Below are 21,352 nucleotides of genomic sequence, written 5' to 3'. Positions count from 1 at the left end.
GTCCATTCTGGTAACCCACAGGAGATTTTTTTTTTCTTTTCTTTTTAGAAAATGAAGAGAAAAAAAAAAGAACCAAAGCATATCAAAGAGGGGCTATTTGTGTTAACTCGTAAGAATAAAAAGACTTTAAAATTCAACGAGACTGAAAAAATTCTATATTTTTATTTAATATTGTAATATCTGGTATTTATATTCTTTTCATGGAGGCTTAATTAATTATAACTGAAGATCTATCGTGAATAAACTTTAATGTAAAGATCTGTTCCAGGTTATGCAAGTGGGCTGTTTTATAATTATTTCTTAAGTAGATTTGTTTTTATGTCGCATTGCATCCGGAGTTATATTAAAAACTTGCATTGAGTTAAAGGAGTGGAATTAGTTATGACCGAATAATAGAGAAAAGACTGTAATAAATCTTTGTAAAGCATTCACTACTCTAATTTCTTATAAATTGAATATGAATCATGTTTAAAGTATGTTGGAATACGACATTGCCCCCTTCCAGGTCATAACTACTTCTGGATTTAGATTCATGAGTGTTCAATTGTAAAGAAGAGTGTAAGTGAAGTTCTCTGTTGCGTAATATTGAGCAAAGCAATATGTTACGGCAATAATGTAATTCGTAAGTGCATGTTATAAGAATGTATAGGTAGCAACATGTGAAAGGTTTTTTATGTTGACGATTCTACTTGTGAATGAACTGTGGATAGAATGTAAATTGACATTGTAGATTGGATTATTGGAAGTTTTTGAATTATTGAAAGGTAGCGTAAGGCGTTGAGATAATACGTAATAAGATGAATTGCAGTCACGGTTAATTTCTTGCTCTTTTACGGCTTGAATTGTCATGAGTTTTTCTTGGTCTTTTTTCACTTGAATTAGGTTCAACATTATGTTGTCCATTTCGACGATTCCAGTATTTTAGTATCGGTCTGTTGTCGTGAAAGTGTTTTTCAGGTTCCCAAGTATCATCTTTCGCATCATAGCCTTTCCAACGTACCAAGTATAACCAGTTACCAGGAGTGCCTTTGTGGTCAATTACGGCTTCGACATCATATACCTCAGATTGTTCTTCTGATATTACTTTGATATGCGAAGATGGAATATTTCGAGGTAAAAGTGCGCCAGTACCATCAACTAGGATATAGCTTCCTCCTTGGTTCTTTCTGACAATTGTATAATTTCCAATGTAGAGTGGATCTGTTTTTGCAGTTCGGTTTATATTCTTGATCATGACTTGACTACCAGATGGTATTTCCTTGATAATTCGATGAGATTTGTTAAACTTGTTTTCGGCAGCAGTTTGAGAAGTTTTGATTTTCTCGCGAATAGCTGGTAAAACAGTGTTATTAAATTTCGTAATGTGTCCATTAAACTGTTTTCTTGTTTCATTATAGTTTGTAGGAATTGACACGTCACTATAGTCCTTGAATTGATTTGGACGTCTAGCAAACATCAGTGAAAATGGTCTTGTGTCGTGTAAGGCAGTTGGCGTGTTATTTAGAGCTTCTTGGGTACTATCAAGGTATAAGTCCCAGTCATCATTCTTGCCTTGAAGTCTTTTATATATTATATTCTTTGTCTTTCCAACCCAACGTTCTGCAATACCATTGCTTCGAGGGTGATATGCTGTTATAAGACGATGATCGATACCAGAAACTTCAGTGTATTTGCGGATGATATCATTGACATATTCAGTTCCATTGTCGCTTTGGATAATTTTTGGACGACCGAAAAGTGATAATATGCTTCTTAATGCGAGTGCGATGGTATGTGAAGATTTATCAGGCATTGCTTTGAGTACGCAAAATCTTGTGAATACGTCTACTACAACTAGAATGTAATTGTTTCCTTGAATTGATGTAGTCATAGGTCCGGCAGTATCGATACAGATATGATCCCAGGGTGCATCAGCATAGATTGACGATAATGGATGATATCCATGTTTGGCAACATTAAACTTTTGACAATCAGGGCAGCTGTTGATACAATCTAATGCATCTTGCTTTAAGTTTGTCCAATGGATTCCTTCACTGTGTAGAGTGGTAACCATTGCTTGTGAGCCTCTGTGTCCTTCAAGATGGGTTTTGAGTAATAATTCTTGCCGTTCTTCTGGTGCTGGGGTTACAAGATCATCAGGCATCATCATGCGAGTAGTCATATTTGTGTTTTTGGAATTAGCTACTTGAGGTGTGATCCAGGTTTTATGTTGGTTTTTATCCCCCACCAGCGTTCTTTCGGATTCGAAAAGACGCGATAACATATCTGGTAGTACATTTTGAATACCAGGTCTGTGTATGATTTTGAAGTCATAATCCAATATTGTGTCTAACCATTGTATCATCATAGAATTGGCGACAGGTTGAGTGTGAATGTAAGTAAGGGCCTTGTGATCCGTATAAAGAGTGAACGGATTACCCCATAAAAATGGATGAAACTTCTTGAGAGCGAAAACAATAGCAAGTAGTTCTCGTTTAGTAGTTGAGTAATTTTTTTCAGATGTAGACAAAGCACGGGCCATGAAACCAAGATGACGGATTTGCTTATCAATGATCTGGTAGAGAACAGCACCAATGGAATAATTGCTGGCATCTGTTGCAACATAGAATGGTTCACTGAGATCAGGATGATATAAGACTGGAGCAGAAGCAAGTAGCTGTTTAATTTTTGTGAATGCATCGTCTTGTTCTTGACCCCAAACTTTGCTGGTGAGTTTGCCTTCAAAACGCAATTTATCCAATGGAGCTGTAACTTCGGATAGATTGGGCAAGTATTTCCTAAAGTAGTTTACCAACCCTAAGAAGCGTTGAATATCTTTCCCTGTGGATGGCTTTTCCCAAGAAAGTGCGTTTGTAACCTTGCGTGGATCGAGTCGAGATCCTTTGGCATCAACACAAAAACCAAGTAGGTAAACCGATGTTTGAGCAAAGTGACATTTGTCAACATTCAGGATTAAGTTAACATTGGTGAGCTTCTTGATGACATTTTGTACATGAGTAATATGTTCTTCATAAGATTTAGAAAAAATGATAATATCATCCACAAATGCAAGAGCATGAGGAACATCAGCTAGGATAGAATTGATAACTCTTTGATAACGTGAAGCAATATGCTTGAGACCAAATGGGCAACCTTTGAACATGTATTGTTGACCTTGAAATGTGAAGGTTGTTTTGACACGATCAGGTTTGTATATTTGGAAGCGATGAAAAGCTTGTCGTAAGTCTAAAGTAGTGAAAATAGTTGAACCTTGAAGTTGATCAAAAATTTCATCAATTTTGGGTATAGGTTGTTTATCATTAGATATCAAAATAGAATTCAGCAGACGAGGATCTAGGCATGGTCTATAACCTGTGAGATTCCCTTGTAAATCCTTTTTGGGTGCCAAAGTGAGAGGAGAATTCCATTCTGAACTTGGTGGAGCATATTCAATTACTTCATCTTTTAACCATGTTTCAACCAGCTTTGATTTCAGTATCAAGATGAATAATTGATTCAGGTACTGTGCAAAAACTATTCTTTGGTATCTGTGCATTTTGATCGAGATCGGATTTAACTGCCGCCATAAAATTTATTTGTTGATCAGTGGTACCATAAGGGGAATTGTTTAGTTCAGGAGTATCATCGATTTCTTCTTTTGCAGCAGGTTTTTTGTTTGGATGCTTTACAGCTAAATTTGTTATCAAAATATTTAATTTAGGCATCAAATCTAAACCAATGACAGCATCCGTATCAAAGGAAAGCGGAAGAACTTCGAAAATATGCGATGTGTGAATGAGAGTATCATCGTTATCACCATAAATTAAGCTTAAAGCTTTAGAAGTTGTACCGAAACGTTTACTCTTATTATCGTTTGTAGCAAAAACAATAGAACCAGAAACGTTATTATTTATATTAATGTTATTTTTATTAGCAAATGCAATATCTATCGAGCTAAAAGAAGCACCAGAGTCCACAAGGGCAAAGGTGTCGATGTTTTCTATAGTGATAGGTACATACAAAGAATGGTTAGTTTTCACTTCATTCTGTTTGCTAGTTTTTTTCTTACAGTCATAGTTTGTAGGCAAGCTACTAAGATCTATGTCCATACTGCCGTGGCTGTGCTCTTGATCATTCAAGTTGACAGCGGCAGGTGATTGTTTACTTCGATTGTGGGGACCAGAGAAACGAGCAGAACGGAAAGCTTTAGTTGGTCCATTGAACCTCTTGACTTTATCTCTGCTGCATGTAGCTGCATGGTCAGGACTCCATGGTACATTGGCAGAACATTTGTAACAGTTTTTCTTTGTAACTGTTGTTGTTGGAGTGACCTTGGTGGTGACGGTGGCAGTAGTGGCGGTATCAGCAGTGGCAATCCTTTTGAGGACTTTACATTGTTCAGTGGTATGATTACCATTACCATGAACAAGACATCTTGACTTCGGCTTGAATTGAGGTTGGCCTTGCTTGCTTGGACCACTAGCATTCTTTGGATTGTGCATCGACTTTTCAGCACCACTCACAAACGAAATCGGGTTTGACGACGATTGAGTTGTGATGTTACGCTTGGTAACACCAGCAGCCATGGCTTCATCATTGCAAATATTCGAAGAGATCACAGTACGAGCCTTGGCAGACACCTTGCACACAGAGTCTTGCTGATTCAAAGGTAAGTTCAGCAAGGAGCGGGACACTTCCTTATACAAAGCGACAGGTAAAGCACGTTTGAACAAAGCAGCAGTTCTAATATCATCTTGCCATTTTGCTGCACGTCTGATTCTTTGGAATCGGTCAGTAAAAGCCTCGATCGACTCGTTTTGCTGCATTTTGATTGTCAGTAGTTGATCAATATTGTTCAACGTCTGAGCAACATCTTGGGTGGCGTACGTATTGACGATGATCGACCTAGCCTCGTCCCAGTTCAAGCTTCGACCTTTTAGTACTTCATTAAACCAAGATCTTTGGTCTCTATTCATTTTGATGGGAACCAAGCGCATCCAATGTTGATCGATTGCAAGTCCGTTGGAACTTACAATTAGTGCGAATGTGTCCAGAAGGTCTTCTACAGAATCATGGACTTCAACATCCATTCTCCACACATTACCAACCCATTGCCATGTAGGAAGATCATTTGGAATAAAATGATCAAAGCGGTTTGACGACTGGTTAACGGACTGTTGAGTTGTTTCAACCTTGGGTGGCTCACAGTACGTTTGGACTTCCAAAAGATACTTGATGCAACTTGCAATGTGTGATGCTTCATTGCGAAGGCTTTCCAACTGATCCATAGGTAAGTGATTGGATACACCTCTGGCAAACCTTTGGGATACTTCTTGGAGTTGCTGGCGAAGTATAGACAATGCGTCAGTGTTACCAGTGACCAGGGGAATGTCATCAGCTGTCTCCATCATGTCAGCATCGTTTTGGTAAGGTAAAACCGGTTCAGTTGCTTCTTGACTAGATGTAGAGCGGATATCAGCAGGAACCAAAGGGCTAACATCTTGAGCGTTGTTGATGGTGTTGATTTCCATAGGTAAGTTATTTTGAGCGGCCATTTTAGAAAAGTAATAGAGCAATAAAATTTTAGAATTCGTTGAAAAAAATGTGTTAACTCGTAAGAATAAAAAGACTTTAAAATTCAACGAGACTGAAAAAATTCTATATTTTTATTTAATATTGTAATATCTGGTATTTATATTCTTTTCATGGAGGCTTAATTAATTATAACTGAAGATCTATCGTGAATAAACTTTAATGTAAAGATCTGTTCCAGGTTATGCAAGTGGGCTGTTTTATAATTATTTCTTAAGTAGATTTGTTTTTATGTCGCATTGCATCCGGAGTTATATTAAAAACTTGCATTGAGTTAAAGGAGTGGAATTAGTTATGACCGAATAATAGAGAAAAGACTGTAATAAATCTTTGTAAAGCATTCACTACTCTAATTTCTTATAAATTGAATATGAATCATGTTTAAAGTATGTTGGAATACGACACTATTACAGAAAAGGAAAGAATGCTTGAGTGTACAAAGAAGGCCATAACAGAGACAGAAGCAGAAGTAGAAGCAGAAAGCAAAAGAAAAATAAAAAGAGAAAGCCATAAGCATTTCTTGAGCTATTATGATAGATGTTAGTAAAAAAGAATTCAGATGCTATATAGTAAGTTACCATTTGGAACTTGGATGAATACAAGACTAGAACACGGTCCTTGAATGTTTGAAGGTACTGTGAGCGATATATATTTTTGAATATGATACAGAGAAGTTAAAGAAGGAAAAGGAAAGTCAATAACGATGAATATAGACTTGAAGTATCAGCCAAATTAGATAAACAATAGATTTGCATGTTCAGTAGCTGACTATAACCAACGTGATAAACTTACAAAAGAAAGACGATGATAGAACAGACTTGTAAGTTCCTTTTTCTTGCACAAACCAAGCGTAGAGAAAGAATAGCCAGATGTAGAGCATAGTTTGTATACCAAGAGGCATTTGGATGATGATGTTAATAAGCCATAACTTGAGAAAGTGAATACGATGTGGAAAAAAAAAGGAAAATATAAAAAGAGGGGATTTTTTTAAAATGAGTATTTATAGAAAATTGGAAGCTTGAAGATGCATGCATTCCTGGTCAAACAAGTCTTTCCCTTTCTGTCCATCACGATACTTGTTTATAAGCATTCCTTTACGTTTATGATTTCAAGTCAAAGGAGATCGATTCACCATCATCCTTCTCAAGTCATAAATCATGAATCGTTGCATACTAAAGGCTTTGTTTTGTTTTGTTTTGTTTTGTTTTGTTTTGTTTTGTTTTGAACGTATCATTATTGTGAGTGACAGTGAGCCAATAGAACAAAGGAGCGTATACTTTATTTATTTCCTATTTCATGTAAACTCTCTTTTTTCCTATCAACCCTATTCTTATATTACGTGTTTTTTATGAACATATTTAGGGATGGAGGAAGGATGGATAAACCCTGATCTGATCGTATTTGAACCTATATCTAAGCATGACAATAGAACCATATTGTTCGCCCATTTATACATGAATCTAAAGTGTTTCAAAATAATAATGTATATATCGTGTGGTACAAGATAGGCAATAATCACTCAATAGTACGCATTCCTCATTATAAAAAACTTTAAAGCTAAAAGGGAGTTTTTGTTTCTTTTTCTTTCTTTACTCTTTACCTCACTCATACAAGTCATACTTTCTGGTCTATTGATGAATAACATTGCTCTTAAAATCTCTTTAAATCTCTTTGACTAGGTATTCTGTAAACTATAGCTTAATATCTCAAGCTGATCCATTTCTTTAACTTACGATCTTTATGAAATAGAACTACTGCCTGCACGTGTTTCTTGCTTCTTATTTTGCTGCCTTAGTAAAAACGCTTTGTCAAACAAATCCGGCACGTCTATTATCTAATTGTTTCTTATCTAGTCCATCTGGCACATTTATGTAAAATCGCAGCTATTCATTATACAAATTAATGCACTTTATCTTCAAGATGCTTGCACATAATCTCAATTCAGAGGTACTATATATACATTTGTATATATATACATTTTTTTTTTTTTTTTTTTTTTTTTGCATCTGGGAAGACGTAGCTTGACCGTAAGGTGACAATACCCCCAAATTCCACGCTCGGGGGCCCCTTTATCGTGTGGACTTTGGGAGAGCCCTGCTCAGTTGGTTGCATGACTTTGCTAGCCGTCCCTGGCTGCAACCCATGCCTGATCCCCATGCTTCCAAGTAGAGCTCGCTACTTTTACTGTTACATGAATTCGAGACAGTCTGCAAACTGATAATATCATCTTTTTTTTTTGGAGGCGTTTTCTCAGAGAGAAAAGCCTCCTATGATTTTTTTTTATGAAAATATAATAACATTTTGAACTAATTGGAATATCCTAGTTTTTGAAATGACGAAATTATAGTTTGCAATTCTAACAATAATTTTAGCTCATAACGGCGCAAAGAGTTCATTTGATGGATTTGCTACATCAATAGTAAGTTATCACTTTAGTGATCTGTAGCTTTGTAAATTATGTTAAAATAACTTTATATAGAACCCTTTGGAATTGGTTATGATATATGCATTCTGAATCTCTGTTGCTAAGGATACATAAGACTGTAGTAACTTATTTTGAATAAAAAGAATCAGACATGATTCTGAATCATAAGTTGACATAAATTGGAGTCATTTATAACATTATTCTCAACATAGATCAATAAAAGGCTTTGATTAGATTTTTATATATTAAGCTTTATTCATATAAACTTTACATAGGCTCATTAATGTCTACTACAGCTGATTTTTTTTAAATAAAATAAAAAAAAAACTTTGGATACCAATTTTAATTCCTTTTGTTATGTCGCGGTTAATCCAGAGACAAGGCCTTTGATATGATTAATATATTTATTCTTTATGCTATCACCAAAAACAACCAGGAGAATTGGCTGAGGAGGCTTGAATCCACACTTGCTCTACCTCTTCACCTTCTTTTGTTTTTGTAAATCACTGTTTATTTACTTACTTAATTCGTGTTAATATTGCATTCTGAATATTAAACGAATTAATTAGGTGCACTCCTTTTTCTTTTGCTATCCTTCTTTCTAATTTTCTCTTCTTCTGTGCTTTCTTTTCTTTTTAGTTTTCTTTCTCTTTTTTCTTGTTATACTTTTTGCCACCATTTAATAAAATATTAATAATTTCAGTATTTGCTCTCTGTCTTCCTTGATGATTGTAGAAACGGATGGCAGCAGATCTTTTATTGTAAAAACCGAATAAAGCTGGTGAATGGTGTACGCTAAACTTGCTTTCTTTCCATTTAGCCTCAAGAGGGTGATACAAGAAATCCCATTTTTATGTAAAGCTTGCTGAACAATAAACTATACAAGGTTTACTCTTTTTTTTTATATAAAGCCTGTTGCTATACTTCAAGAAAGCCAATTCTGATAGAATGCTTGTCAATACTAATCAAATAGTCTTCAGGACTATATTCACCGATTGCTTTGTTTATTTTCTCTAAAAATAACCTTTTCTTTTTTCACATAGCAAGTTACACACAGAGGTCGATCCTTTTTTTTATTTTTTTTTTCTCTCCCTTTTATTTTTACTATCTTTTATAAAAGTAAATGCCATAAAAAAAACATGAAGCTTCTTATACGAAATAAGAAATGACTTTGAATTAGATAAGGGAATAATAGCAAGGAATACAGCCTGGTTGATTGATTGACTGTAGGTGTTTGAAATCATGACAACTTCATGTGAAAGAGATGAGCAAATAAAAGGATGGGGCGTCATTTTCTTAATTACTGTTCCTTTCATGTGTAACCGGGACTTGGAATTGCTAATGAGTAAACAAAAAAAAAAAAAAAAAAAAAGAAAAAGAAAAAAAAAGCATGATTAAAGAAGAGGAAGAAGAGGATTATTTAAGATACATCTTTATATTCGTAATAAAAGTAGATATGATGCGTAATACAACACTTCATACAATTATGAAACAGATCGATATCATTCAGATCCACGCTTAACTTGTAAATCCTTATTGTTCATTCTTGGAGGTATTACAGTTGAGAAAAACAAAAGAAAGTTATGTGTTAATCTTTTTTTTTTGTTATGTAATAAGCTCATATTCATAGTATTGTTTCCTCTCTCTCTCTCTTTCTCTCATTTTCCCCTTCTCCTCTTCTCTCCCCTCTTTCTTTTTCCACTTTTTCCAAATTTAAAATGTAGCTCTTGATTTTGATTCCCGTGGTACAAAATGAGGTATAAACAATAACTTTTTTGCATGATTATTGTTATATGTGATACTTGGCGGGAAAGCTTTTGACATGTATTTGAGAGTACAAAAAGCTTGAATTTTATTTTTTATTCTTATTTTTTATTCTTTTTTTCCTACATTTTTTTTTTCTCATCTCCTTTATATATTTTGTTTATTGAATAAATTAAAACGATGCAATCCATGTTTGCTAACTTACCAGAACGTAAATATAAGACAGTTGACCTCAAACCATTTGATGAGGAGATTTCAGAAGGCATCTCTCATGAATATAATTCCTCACAAACTCGTAACGTAATGTATCAACACGATGAAGTTGCTTGTGTGGTTAGAGGTGGAAGCAGAGGTCATGGTCAGTCCAATCAAGCAGGTAGCTATGGCTGTTCATACACACAAGGCGCTTCAGGATTTGGTAGAGGTCGTGGACAGTCCAATCAAGCAGATAATTATGGTTATTCATACACGCAAGGTATGTCAGGATTTGGTAGAGGTCGTGGTCAGTCCAGTCAAGCAGGTAGCTATGGCTATTCATACACGCAAGGTATGTCAGGATTTGGTAGAGGTCGTGGTCAGTCCAGTCAAGCAGATAGCTATGGCTATTCATACACACAAGGCATGTCAAGTTTTGGTAGAGAATGTAAAGAGTTCTCAAACAATAGCAACGTTTTTGCTTCAACTGAGCCAGTAATTAAAAATGAATATGATGGCCACGCTTCCTTGAACACCGGTGACCCTGACAGAGGATTCGGTGCCTTATCAACCAATGTCAATACACAAGGATGGTATGCTCAACCTGATGAGAGTCAAAGTCATCAACCATTCGTATCAAGACAATCAACGCTTGAGCAACAGAATGGTAACCAAGATACTCCAGCCATAAGCGGTTTTAATAAAAGCCGTCTTAGCTTCGATAATAATAAGAGACAAAGAGACTTTGCTCAACTTAGCGAAGGGTATATTTCTCATCTTTATCATCTATATCACAACAAAACTAACGTATAGTATAGGTCTTTACAGGTACAAAGCAAGAATCAAGCACAGAACAGAAGCCAAGTACAGAACAGAAGTCAAGCACAAAACATTACAGCTGAAGGCAGAGCAGCTCGCTTTGGTACCACTTCCCAAAATGAAATATATGCACAGGTAACTACACTTGACTTTACATCAGCTCAGGAATAGCTTGAATACTGAGATATTATATAGTTAAAGAAGAATCATGTTGTTGAAAGGGAACAAGCTATCAAGGACGGCTTTACCCCTAATTCTAATGCTCCGCGCCGTTCAGAAAACGCTATCGATTTCCGCAGCACATGCGAAACGAAATGTCCTGAGTTTGAGATGATTAAAAGAGAAACCCAAAACAATGTTGATAGAATGGAGATGGATGAAAATGGAAGCTTTGATAGGAACAAAGCAGCTAAGACGTACAAACGATCAGCAGCTGGTAACGATCAACCACTTTCTGCTGATGTACGATCCTCAGAGGCTTTAATGGTAAGAATCCTCTATCTTTTTTTCTTCTTCTTTCCCTCTCTCTTCTACTTTACTCACTTGATTGTAATAGTCTACTTTGGATTACTTGATTCAAGAAGTCATGTCTACTTGTCCATTAGAAAAGTGCCATGCGTTTATTCGTGATCGCACAAGATCCATCATTCAGCACTTTACCCTTCAAAGCATTCGTGATGTTACAGCTGTCAAAGTGTATGAGCGTATTGCACGGTTCCATATCTTATGTCTGCATGAAATGTGTGGTTTGGATGAAAGCAAGTTTAGTGAACAGCAAGAGATCGAACAACTTAGAAAAGGTAAGCAACTTCTGCTTTAGCAAAATATATAGACACTAAGATTATCAACAAATCCATAGTTTTGCTAAGCTTGATGGAGTTCTATGACGACTTGCGTGGACAGGGCATTGAGACTCCAAATGAAGCTGAGTTCAGAGCTTATTATATCATCACACACATTAGAGACAAAGATGTTGCCCGACAGATTTCCTCACAACCTGCTCACATATTCAAGCACCCCCATGTCAAACAAGCTTTGAAGTTCCATGCCATGGCACAGCGAAACGATGAAAATGAAGAGACATCGTCTAGATGTAATAAAGAAGAAAAAGCCTTTGGAAGTCAAAACAATTATGCCTCATTCTTCAAGTTGATTGCTGATCCACACACATCATTTCTGATGGCATGTCTTCTGGAAACACATTTCCCTGAAGTACGCAAAGGCGCTTTAAAGTCCATGAGCGTGGATTATATGGCAAGGACTGCTGGTGTAGAAGCTGAATATGTTCGCAAAGTGTTATGTTATGACAGCTTGGGTCAGTGCCTTAAAGAGGCGAAGCATTATGGTATCAGAATGGACATATCATCGAAAGAACCTACGCTCTTATTTGGCCTTAAGCATTATGAAAGCAGAGCTCGTGTCTTCTTGGGTAAGGATGACTATTCTTAAATTATATGATATGCTGATACTTATTTGAACCTACTTTTGATAGACCCTATGTCATATCCTGCTCAAAGAAAATCTGTTTTCCTTGTAGATGCTAAAAAGGATGGCAAGACATTTAGTGAAATAGTCAATGGGTGTAAAGCTATCGATAAGCAGTCGGCACCAATAACACATGCGGCTGTATATGCGCAACATAAGGCTCCAATCAATGAAAGTAAAGCCCAAAGGTATTACTATTCGGGTTGGCTTATAGTCGATTCTAAGTCAACCTGTCAAAAACGGGCACGAACCGAAGACCGCTGTATGGTAAAAGAGCAAAAAATGTTAGAAGATCAGCGAAGGTCAGAGTGCCGACGAAGAATAGGAGAACAAAGAAGGCTAGAGGAGCAACAAAGACTAGAGGAAATAAGGGCTCAAGCAATCAAAAGAAAGAATGAAAGGAAGCAAAGAAGAGATGAGAGAAGACGAAGACTGAATAAAAGAATGCAAAAATTGGAAGAAAAACAAAAGATGATGGAAAGAAGAAGACAAATAATGGAAGAAAGGATAAGGCGATTACAGAAAGCTAAGAAGAGATTAGAGCCTAGGAACGTCGTGAAGAAGAAAGCTGGTGCTTGGCTGAGAAGGGTACAAGATAAGATTGTAAAGAGAAGCAGAGAAAATCCTATCCATAAGAACAAGAGGAAGCTTAAATGGATTTTAATGAAGACTAATACATACTGTAAGTTCGATTACCTTAGAAGCAATAAATCAAATTTTAATGGTGCTGAGATAGATAAAAGAATCCAGCAGAGCTTGGATGAGGATTATATAATGATGGATGTCAATTAGAAAGGTGGAAGAGCTCAGCAGATCTTAGATGAAGATTATATAATGATAGATGCCACACAAATATAATCAACATTTATTATAAAGATCGCTGAGTAAAACAAGGAATCAATATGGGACGATGAAGAGTTTAGTCTAGATACATCTAGACGTATTTGGCATCAAGTGAACAATTTTAATGTAAAGTATATCCAAATACCTCTCAAAAACTAAATTGGCGACTGATAATTTGCATAGAAGATACCTAATTGTAATCATTTGCTTGGTTCAAACGCAAGTTTAACTTGTACAATGGATTTTTAAAAAATATTGATCGTTACGCCACTCATAATATCACAAGTCGAATGGTTATAGCAAATACATACCCGATAACCATACCTATTTCTTCTGAAATAGGTGGTATTGTATTTGCTATACCAGAATAAAATGACACGGAGACGTCAGAGGAGAGGTAAGTAAAAGCATAGTCTTGTAAGCATAGTATCTAATGAAAATCGTCTTTCTAGGGAAGTCTTTTGGGTAAGGTGCTCTTGTCGGTTGGAAAATCTCGTGAAGGAGATCAACTTCTTCAATCCAATCGCAAGATTCCCGATCCTTCTGACGTACTTTCCTCTGACAAAAGAAACAAGGGGTGGCGTTGAACACGGTAAGCTTGATCCAAAACGCAATACTCATTTATTTACTCACACATTTCATTAGATCCCGCTTTTGTGGAGGCTGTCGAAGTACAAAGGTATTTTCGACTTCAGACTCTTAGTAATGAAATCGGAAACGGTGGCAAATAGGATTGTGGACGACGCAAGCTGGCTTGTTAGTCGGTTCATGATCTAGTTGTCACTGTAACTTTTGTATTTCTTTTAAAAAAATAAATAAATATAATATACTTCACATAAGCAAATATAAACGTGTTTTTTCTTTTTTTTTTTTTTTTCTTTTTTTTTCATTTCGTTTTTTTTTTAATTGAGTGATTATTGCCTATCTTATATCACACGATAGATACATTATTATTTTGAAACACTTTAGATTCATGTATAAATGGGCGAACAATATGGTTCTATTGTCATGCTTAGATATAGGTTCAAATACGATCAGATCAGGGTTTATCCATCCTTCCTCCATCCCTAAATACGTTCATAAAAAACACGTAATATAAGAATAGGGTTGATAGGAAAAAAGAGAGTTTACATGAAATAGGAAATAAATAAAGTATACGCTCCTTTGTTCTATTGGCTCACTGTCACTCACAATAATGATACGTTCAAAACAAAACAAAACAAAACAAAACAAAACAAAACAAAACAAAGCCTTTAGTATGCAACGATTCATGATTTATGACTTGAGAAGGATGATGGTGAATCGATCTCCTTTGACTTGAAATCATAAACGTAAAGGAATGCTTATAAACAAGTATCGTGATGGACAGAAAGGGAAAGACTTGTTTGACCAGGAATGCATGCATCTTCAAGCTTCCAATTTTCTATAAATACTCATTTTAAAAAAATCCCCTCTTTTTATATTTTCCTTTTTTTTTCCACATCGTATTCACTTTCTCAAGTTATGGCTTATTAACATCATCATCCAAATGCCTCTTGGTATACAAACTATGCTCTACATCTGGCTATTCTTTCTCTACGCTTGGTTTGTGCAAGAAAAAGGAACTTACAAGTCTGTTCTATCATCGTCTTTCTTTTGTAAGTTTATCACGTTGGTTATAGTCAGCTACTGAACATGCAAATCTATTGTTTATCTAATTTGGCTGATACTTCAAGTCTATATTCATCGTTATTGACTTTCCTTTTCCTTCTTTAACTTCTCTGTATCATATTCAAAAATATATATCGCTCACAGTACCTTCAAACATTCAAGGACCGTGTTCTAGTCTTGTATTCATCCAAGTTCCAAATGGTAACTTACTATATAGCATCTGAATTCTTTTTTACTAACATCTATCATAATAGCTCAAGAAATGCTTATGGCTTTCTCTTTTCACTTTTCTTTTCCTTTCTGCCTCTGCCTCTGCCTCTGCCTCTGTTATGGCCTTCTATGTACACTCAGACATTCTTTCCTTTTCTGTAATAGTCCCTCTTTGATATGCTTTGGTTCTTTTTTTTTTTTTCTCTTCATTTTCTAAAAAGAAAAAGAAAAAAAAAAATCTCCTGTGGGTTACCAGAATGGACTGATGATCTGTTGGCTCACGTAAGCTCAGCCTCTTGAAATATGAATCCGATACAGCCATGACCATGTGCGCCTGTATACGGAAAGGAGTGTCTCCTCCGGAATAGAGGGATCTTCTGCTGATCGTTTCAACGCAGACGGTGAATAGTCTTCAGTGAACAGAACTCCTTCGTCATTGTTGGACCATCCATTCCACTGGCTATTTTTTTTTTTTCTTTCTTCAAGGAAGAGTAAAGAGAAAGAAAAAAGATCCAAGTATATCCAAGTATGTATATATATGTATATGTATATTGATCGTGATACTCTTGTGAGGTAAGCTTTTTATTTACATTATGTTATGAAACACTAATGCAAATATAATAACACTTTGATACAGATATTTAATTCCATAATCGCTCCTTGTTGCCTCTGATCATCTTTAAGGAGTTGTCCTTGCTATGATCATGACTTGAAGCAAGAGGATCAATGTGACGCCTTGTTCTTGCAAGTATCTTGTCTTGCTTGACCTGCAATGAATAATCCATGTATGGCACTAGATCATATGCATGTAAACTCTTTCATCTTGCTTAATGTTTCTAATCTATCTATTTTATACAGTCTATTGACTTGGAACATTTTGCAAAGCACACAAGAGAGAATCAAAGAATTGATAGTAGACAGTAGGCTTGATTTTGTTCTACCTTTGAAAGTTTGGATATGCCCATTGGATAACTAGCTTCCACAGATTCCTCTGTTTAACGATTGTTGCCGTTCTATTGGACCTTTTTTTTTTCCGCCTCCTTTGTTGACTACACCTGATCCTAAAGTCATGAAGCCTATATCTCCTAATGTAAGCTAAATAATGGGATAGTATCTCTAAATGAACATGCTTATTTTGGACTGGCTATACACTCTATCAGTATAACCTATATACTATTTAACATCTAATACGCCTATAGCTTCTTCTTATCCATCATAGTAAGCTATCATACAATATCCTCTTGGATCCTTCATGTTGTATTGACCAAGAGGATAATGTAGTAAGCATCAGTCCACAGATATAGATGCTAATCATACTTGTATCATCTTGTAATCTGTCTTCCTTTGTCCCATCAAGCTATTGACTTGACAAAGATTACTAGACATGATGATTAGTCAAAAGAAGTGAAAAAAGAAAGAAAGAAGAGGATGATGAAAAAAGAATCCACCTTATAGAATCCATACAAGCGTACATTAACTTTGCATTGATAATCCTGGTGATGTTTATGAGACAAAATGAAAAGAAAGAAAGAACAAGGAACAATGAAATATGATCACTTTCCTCAATGCGGATGATGATGATGCACGTTGATGAGAAGGCTATCTTTGTCTAGGTAGACATTGACTAGTTTATTATGAGCCAAGTTAGAATCGTCCCTTTTTTTTAACTTTTTTTATGGACGAGATAGCACAGGACTACTGGTCTGTAAAAACATAGTAGACCATCCAAATAAGTAAAATAGCCAACTTTAATAGAAGCAAAGGACACTAATTGAATGATTGACATCGATAATCATACTTTGACTGTGGATGATACATGCTTAGTACAAAATAGATAGCATATCCCATTGATCAGAATGAGGATAATGTTATTTGATATACAAATAAGCAGATAATAGCCTACATCCATTTGTAATGCTATATCCATATTTGTATAAACAAAGAGGATTGATACAGTAGTCACTCTATTTAAGGGTGACCAAAATTTTTGAAATATCCACCCTTAAATAGAACATACCCTTAAATCGAAATTCATAGCTGTTAAAAAATTGAGCACACTTAATATGTATTGTAGCTACATTATAGACATGTTTGTACAACTTGTTTCCATATAGGCCACTGTCGGTTGGTATAGATTTGGTAATTGTGTAAGAACATTAACAAATGACTGCCATTGGAAAAAACATGAAATTGAATACCATTATTCTACTAATGCTTGGACGACAACTGAAATTTTCACAGCATACGTGAAAAAGTTAGATGTTGCCTTTGAAAGACAGAATCGAAAAATTGCTCTTCCTTTGGATAATGTGTCCGTTCATAAAATAAGAATTCCGCTCAACAATATTAAATTGATATTTCTCCTAGCAAACACGACTAGCAAGCTACAGGCTCTTGATGCAGGTAGCCTATTATTTGTTGATAAAATGCTATATAAACTGTCTTTTTGTTTTACAGTTTTCTCATTAGTATTTTGTATACGCAGGAATTATTGACAACTTTAAGGCACACTTCCGAGCCCAGCAGTACGACCGTGCTTTATGTCTGTATATCAGTAGAAAGTTGGATAATCCAAATGTTTACAAAATGGATCAAGCTCAGGCTATGTTTTTTCTAGCTAATGCATGGCTTAAAGTAAAACCAGAAACAATAAATGGAATGCTCCCAGATCTCCCCAAGAACTTTGACAACAAAGTTACTGATGTTAGCCAGTTGAACCTTGAAGCAGATGAAAGCGAGATGATAGTATGTTATACAACAAGTACTAATAATAATGAAGAAACTGCAGAAGGCAACATAGATGAAACAGAAGAAAATGATAATACAGAGCAAGATGAGCAGTGTGTCGATATAGTAGAGTGTAAAAAACGGTTGAGAGAAGCCTAAGAAACTATTCTCATGTACGAAGCTCCTTTGGACGATCTTGATCGTAGATTACATGGCCGAATTCGAATGAGATTGGCTGGCTTTTGTGCTGAATTGAATAAGTCAAAAGAGTAAACAGATCTTTGATCTTATTTTACAAAGTAAAAAAATTTATTATAATTTTTTTTTTCTATTTAGTGGTAAAAAAAATATTTGCGTTACACCCTTAAATAAATAGTGGTATAGTGGTATTTATGCTGGGGATCTATGTTGTTCTTTAGATATACACCCATAAATAGAAAATACCCTTAAATCAGACACCCTTAAATAGAGCGGCTACTGTAGTGTATTAGCGAATAAATCGTTGATTTTATAAACTACATAGGCTCATAATATAGATGAATCATTTGATGAAGCAGTTATATATCCTGAAGCTAGCGAGACAGAAGGGGATCTAGAAGAAGAAAGTAACTATGAAAGCGACACTGCTAGTAGTACTGACAAGGTGATATCACAAGTTGCAAATCTCGCTACAGACGAGTAAATATTTGTTAGCGCTAATATTTTCGTTCATTTACACAACTACTAATGCAAATCGAGTAGAGTTAGTAAATTAAAAATAATTGATTTATCATCAATGGTGGCAGTGGGTATATTGAAAGCAGAGACTTCTGCTGATCAATTTGAGTCGATAATTAATGGAACTAAGATTGATCCAATCCTAATATCTACTCAAGCTGATAATCTTATCAATGCACTCAATGATACGCCTTTATCGATATAACTATTGTGCAAAACGCTATATAGTCATGGATCTAATGAAAACTTTGATCTTGTCACCAACTATGATATTGGGTTTATGGAAGTAACAATAAGATATTTGTAATTATCACAAAAAGAATTTTTTAGTTGACATATTATTTATATTCACATATCGCTAATTCACAAACTTGTAGTTTGGATTTGATGAGCTCTCCGAATAGCCCTTTAAATACTATCATGCTGGAGAGAACAGCAGCCACTTATCTTATTATCTATGTTGTAAATCAATTATTTATCGCCAACAATGATGTGATAGAACTTGGTTGGCTTGAGAGAGAATTCTGTTCTACCGGTAGAACTAAATTTGACTGAATCATCTTTAAAGTTGGCAATAAGTCGATTGGCCCGGGACTTGTTGAATTCTCAGGAGGCATCAACGACAAGACATCATCCCTAAAGTATACAAAAGACATTGGAAAGTTATATAGTAATATGATAAAGGCTATGGTTGATAGTAAAGCTGATAAAATGTTCTGTATAAGATGTTATGGTAAGAGTATTTCTTATTTAATTACATATTACACTAAATTCCCCTTTTTACAATAGGTCATCATATTTACTTTGAAAAACTGGTTAACGCCGATGGTGTGATGTATAGAACAGTTGACGTAAATATGGAAATCCCAACTACGCCGAGAAAGTTAATAGCCTATATCAATGAAATACCAAGGATGCTTGCATGGAAGCAGACTTTGATTAACCATGCCATCAGCTTAAATTAATGTCATAATTTACAAATCCTTCCTCCTCCTTTAGGAAAGTATACTTCTACTATTACACAATTTAGTCACAAATATCAATATAAATAGGTCGAATGGACATCTCAATCTATTTCTATGCATTACAAATACAGAATTCTACTACTGTAGCTTATTTAATGACCGTATCTTAGAGATTAAACTACTTTAACAACCACTCACAACGTCCTACCATGGACTTGTTAATTTTGTGATTGTTTTCTATACTTCTTACTGTAATGCACAATTTTAACTTGTTCAAAAATCTTAATCCAAGTGTTTGGGAACTTATCCTTAGCGCTGCAGTCAACTACTGGTTGGACAGTTGAATGCTTAATATCATTCTTAATACGATCACTTCAAAGGGTCTTATGTTATTATGGAAAGCATTCTGTTTTTGCATCATAATGTATGGAATCGTCCAATATTTGTTACTGTCCAAACCTTAGCCAAGTTCATTGGTTTAATCAGTAGAAGAAAAAAAAAAGGGACCATTATTGTGCATTTCAAAAATGACATAAGCTCTTTGTATTGTATTTACAGTGTTCTTTTATTATTATTTGCTTTTAGCTTATAAGTAATAACGATTTTTCATTTGATTTTAGTTTATAAAAAAAATTGGTTTATAAAGTAAACCCCATCATTGCCAATAAAAAGCGGCTCAGAATTGACATTTTTGTTTTCCCCACATTTAAAAGTAGGTTAAGTTCAAGCCAATGATTACATCAATAAAAGAAAACAAGCTTCACCCTCCGTTACTAAAGTGAGCATCATCACCAGTAAAACTGGCTCAGCGTTGATGATGTTTTTCCCCAGATTTACACTGTAGGTCGCGTATTTGTTCATCGCTCGCAATAATAAAAGAAAGCAAGACAAGTTTGCTCTTTATGAGTAAGTTGACCGATGTCAAGGTTTACTGTAAGAAGAGGAAGTATAAAGGAATAAAGTTTGGGGGAGAAGAGAGGCGCTTTTCTTGTTCTTTCCATGAATGATGATTCTACCTGCTACAAACAACCACACACCACACACCAAACCCCAAATAATAATAATAAAAAAAAATAGACTCACTCATAAAAAATGCTGCTCTCAGTCAATATCCACATCCAATCAGTGCTGAGTTATTCCAAGAAAATGCTGACTCCAGTTGCTGATCGTCAAATACGAAATCTTACAAACAAGCAGAGAACACCATCCATAGTCCAAACAAGAAGAGGTAGAGAGGGAGTAGGTTTAATAAGAAAAGTTTTTAGAAAAAAGTACAAGGAAAAGAAAAGAGAAAGGGAAAAAGAAGGAGTATTTATACACATTTTTGTGGTTAATCGTATGACTTCATCCTCCCCTCTTCCTTTTTCAGCTAATTTACTATAGAAACAAAAGAATAGATGCAGTCTATACTCTCATAATAGCTTCATGTATCTATATTCTACAAGTGTTATATCCTTTATAGTAGCTCGCCACTCTTTATATCTCGCTTTATCTCTTTTTTATTTTTATATGAAAAAAACCTTAATGAGAGACTATCTTTTTCTTTAAGGAAAAATAAATAAATAAATAAATAGATAAACAATAAACAAAAAGAACGAATGAAAGTCGACCTATGCAGGTGTGTGGGAAAAGAGATCAAATCGCTTGAGAATAACCTTTGCTACCTTGGCTGGTGTGTTTCCTTTTAAAAAAAAGGTAAACAAACCGGAATCAACAACCATCGATTGGGTTTGATTGGATCAAACTTTTTTTACAGTCTTCATTTAGTCTTTAAGGTATTTCTTTCAAGTCATTAGGGTTAGTTATATATCCTGTGCAGGTCTGGCAAACAATTGATATTTGGTATTTAGACATGGCTATTGCCAACCAATCTTGTCAGCCTTTTAAGTCATACTTTACAAGTACTTTTTATTTACTTATATATGTCTTGCACAATTTCCTAATGACTGTAACAGGCAGAGATTCGTAGTTATCAATGAGT

The 21,352-nt window shown here is 35.1% G+C and overlaps 4 protein-coding genes across 4 annotated transcripts; 3 read left to right on the top strand and 1 right to left on the bottom strand.

The window, feature by feature from the left end:
* Window positions 1-814: 814 nt before the first annotated feature.
* RO3G_05865 (uncharacterized protein) lies at window positions 815-5,534 on the bottom strand (the record flags this gene model as incomplete). Its single annotated transcript, XM_067660455.1, has 3 exons — window positions 815-3,502; window positions 3,669-3,925; window positions 4,049-5,534. 3 exons carry the CDS (start codon window positions 5,532-5,534, stop codon window positions 815-817), a joined length of 4,431 nt encoding a protein of 1,476 aa, XP_067516556.1.
* A 4,415-nt stretch (window positions 5,535-9,949) lies between these two features.
* On the top strand, window positions 9,950-12,223 carry RO3G_05864 (uncharacterized protein; the record flags this gene model as incomplete). The annotated part of the gene is made up of 5 exons (XM_067660454.1): window positions 9,950-10,622; window positions 10,774-10,877; window positions 10,970-11,260; window positions 11,331-11,574; window positions 11,634-12,223. The coding sequence occupies 5 exons, from the start codon at window positions 9,950-9,952 to the stop codon at window positions 12,221-12,223; spliced, it is 1,902 nt and encodes a 633-aa protein (XP_067516555.1).
* A 1,251-nt stretch (window positions 12,224-13,474) lies between these two features.
* On the top strand, window positions 13,475-13,833 carry RO3G_05863 (uncharacterized protein; the record flags this gene model as incomplete). Its single annotated transcript, XM_067660453.1, has 3 exons — window positions 13,475-13,503; window positions 13,555-13,694; window positions 13,748-13,833. 3 exons carry the CDS (start codon window positions 13,475-13,477, stop codon window positions 13,831-13,833), a joined length of 255 nt encoding a protein of 84 aa, XP_067516554.1.
* Window positions 13,834-17,860: 4,027 nt separating this feature from the next.
* RO3G_05862 (uncharacterized protein) lies at window positions 17,861-18,371 on the top strand (the record flags this gene model as incomplete). Its single annotated transcript, XM_067660452.1, has 3 exons — window positions 17,861-17,958; window positions 18,026-18,027; window positions 18,226-18,371. The coding sequence occupies 3 exons, from the start codon at window positions 17,861-17,863 to the stop codon at window positions 18,369-18,371; spliced, it is 246 nt and encodes an 81-aa protein (XP_067516553.1).
* Between the last annotated feature and the right edge of the window lie 2,981 nt (window positions 18,372-21,352).

Source organism: Rhizopus delemar, genomic scaffold, assembly GCF_000149305.1.
Source record: "Rhizopus delemar RA 99-880 supercont3.4 genomic scaffold, whole genome shotgun sequence".
In the NCBI taxonomy this organism is placed as follows: Eukaryota; Fungi; Mucoromycota; class Mucoromycetes; order Mucorales; family Rhizopodaceae; genus Rhizopus; species Rhizopus delemar.
Note: the sequence above shows the minus strand (reverse complement) of the source record. Positions and strands in the feature narration are given on the sequence as shown.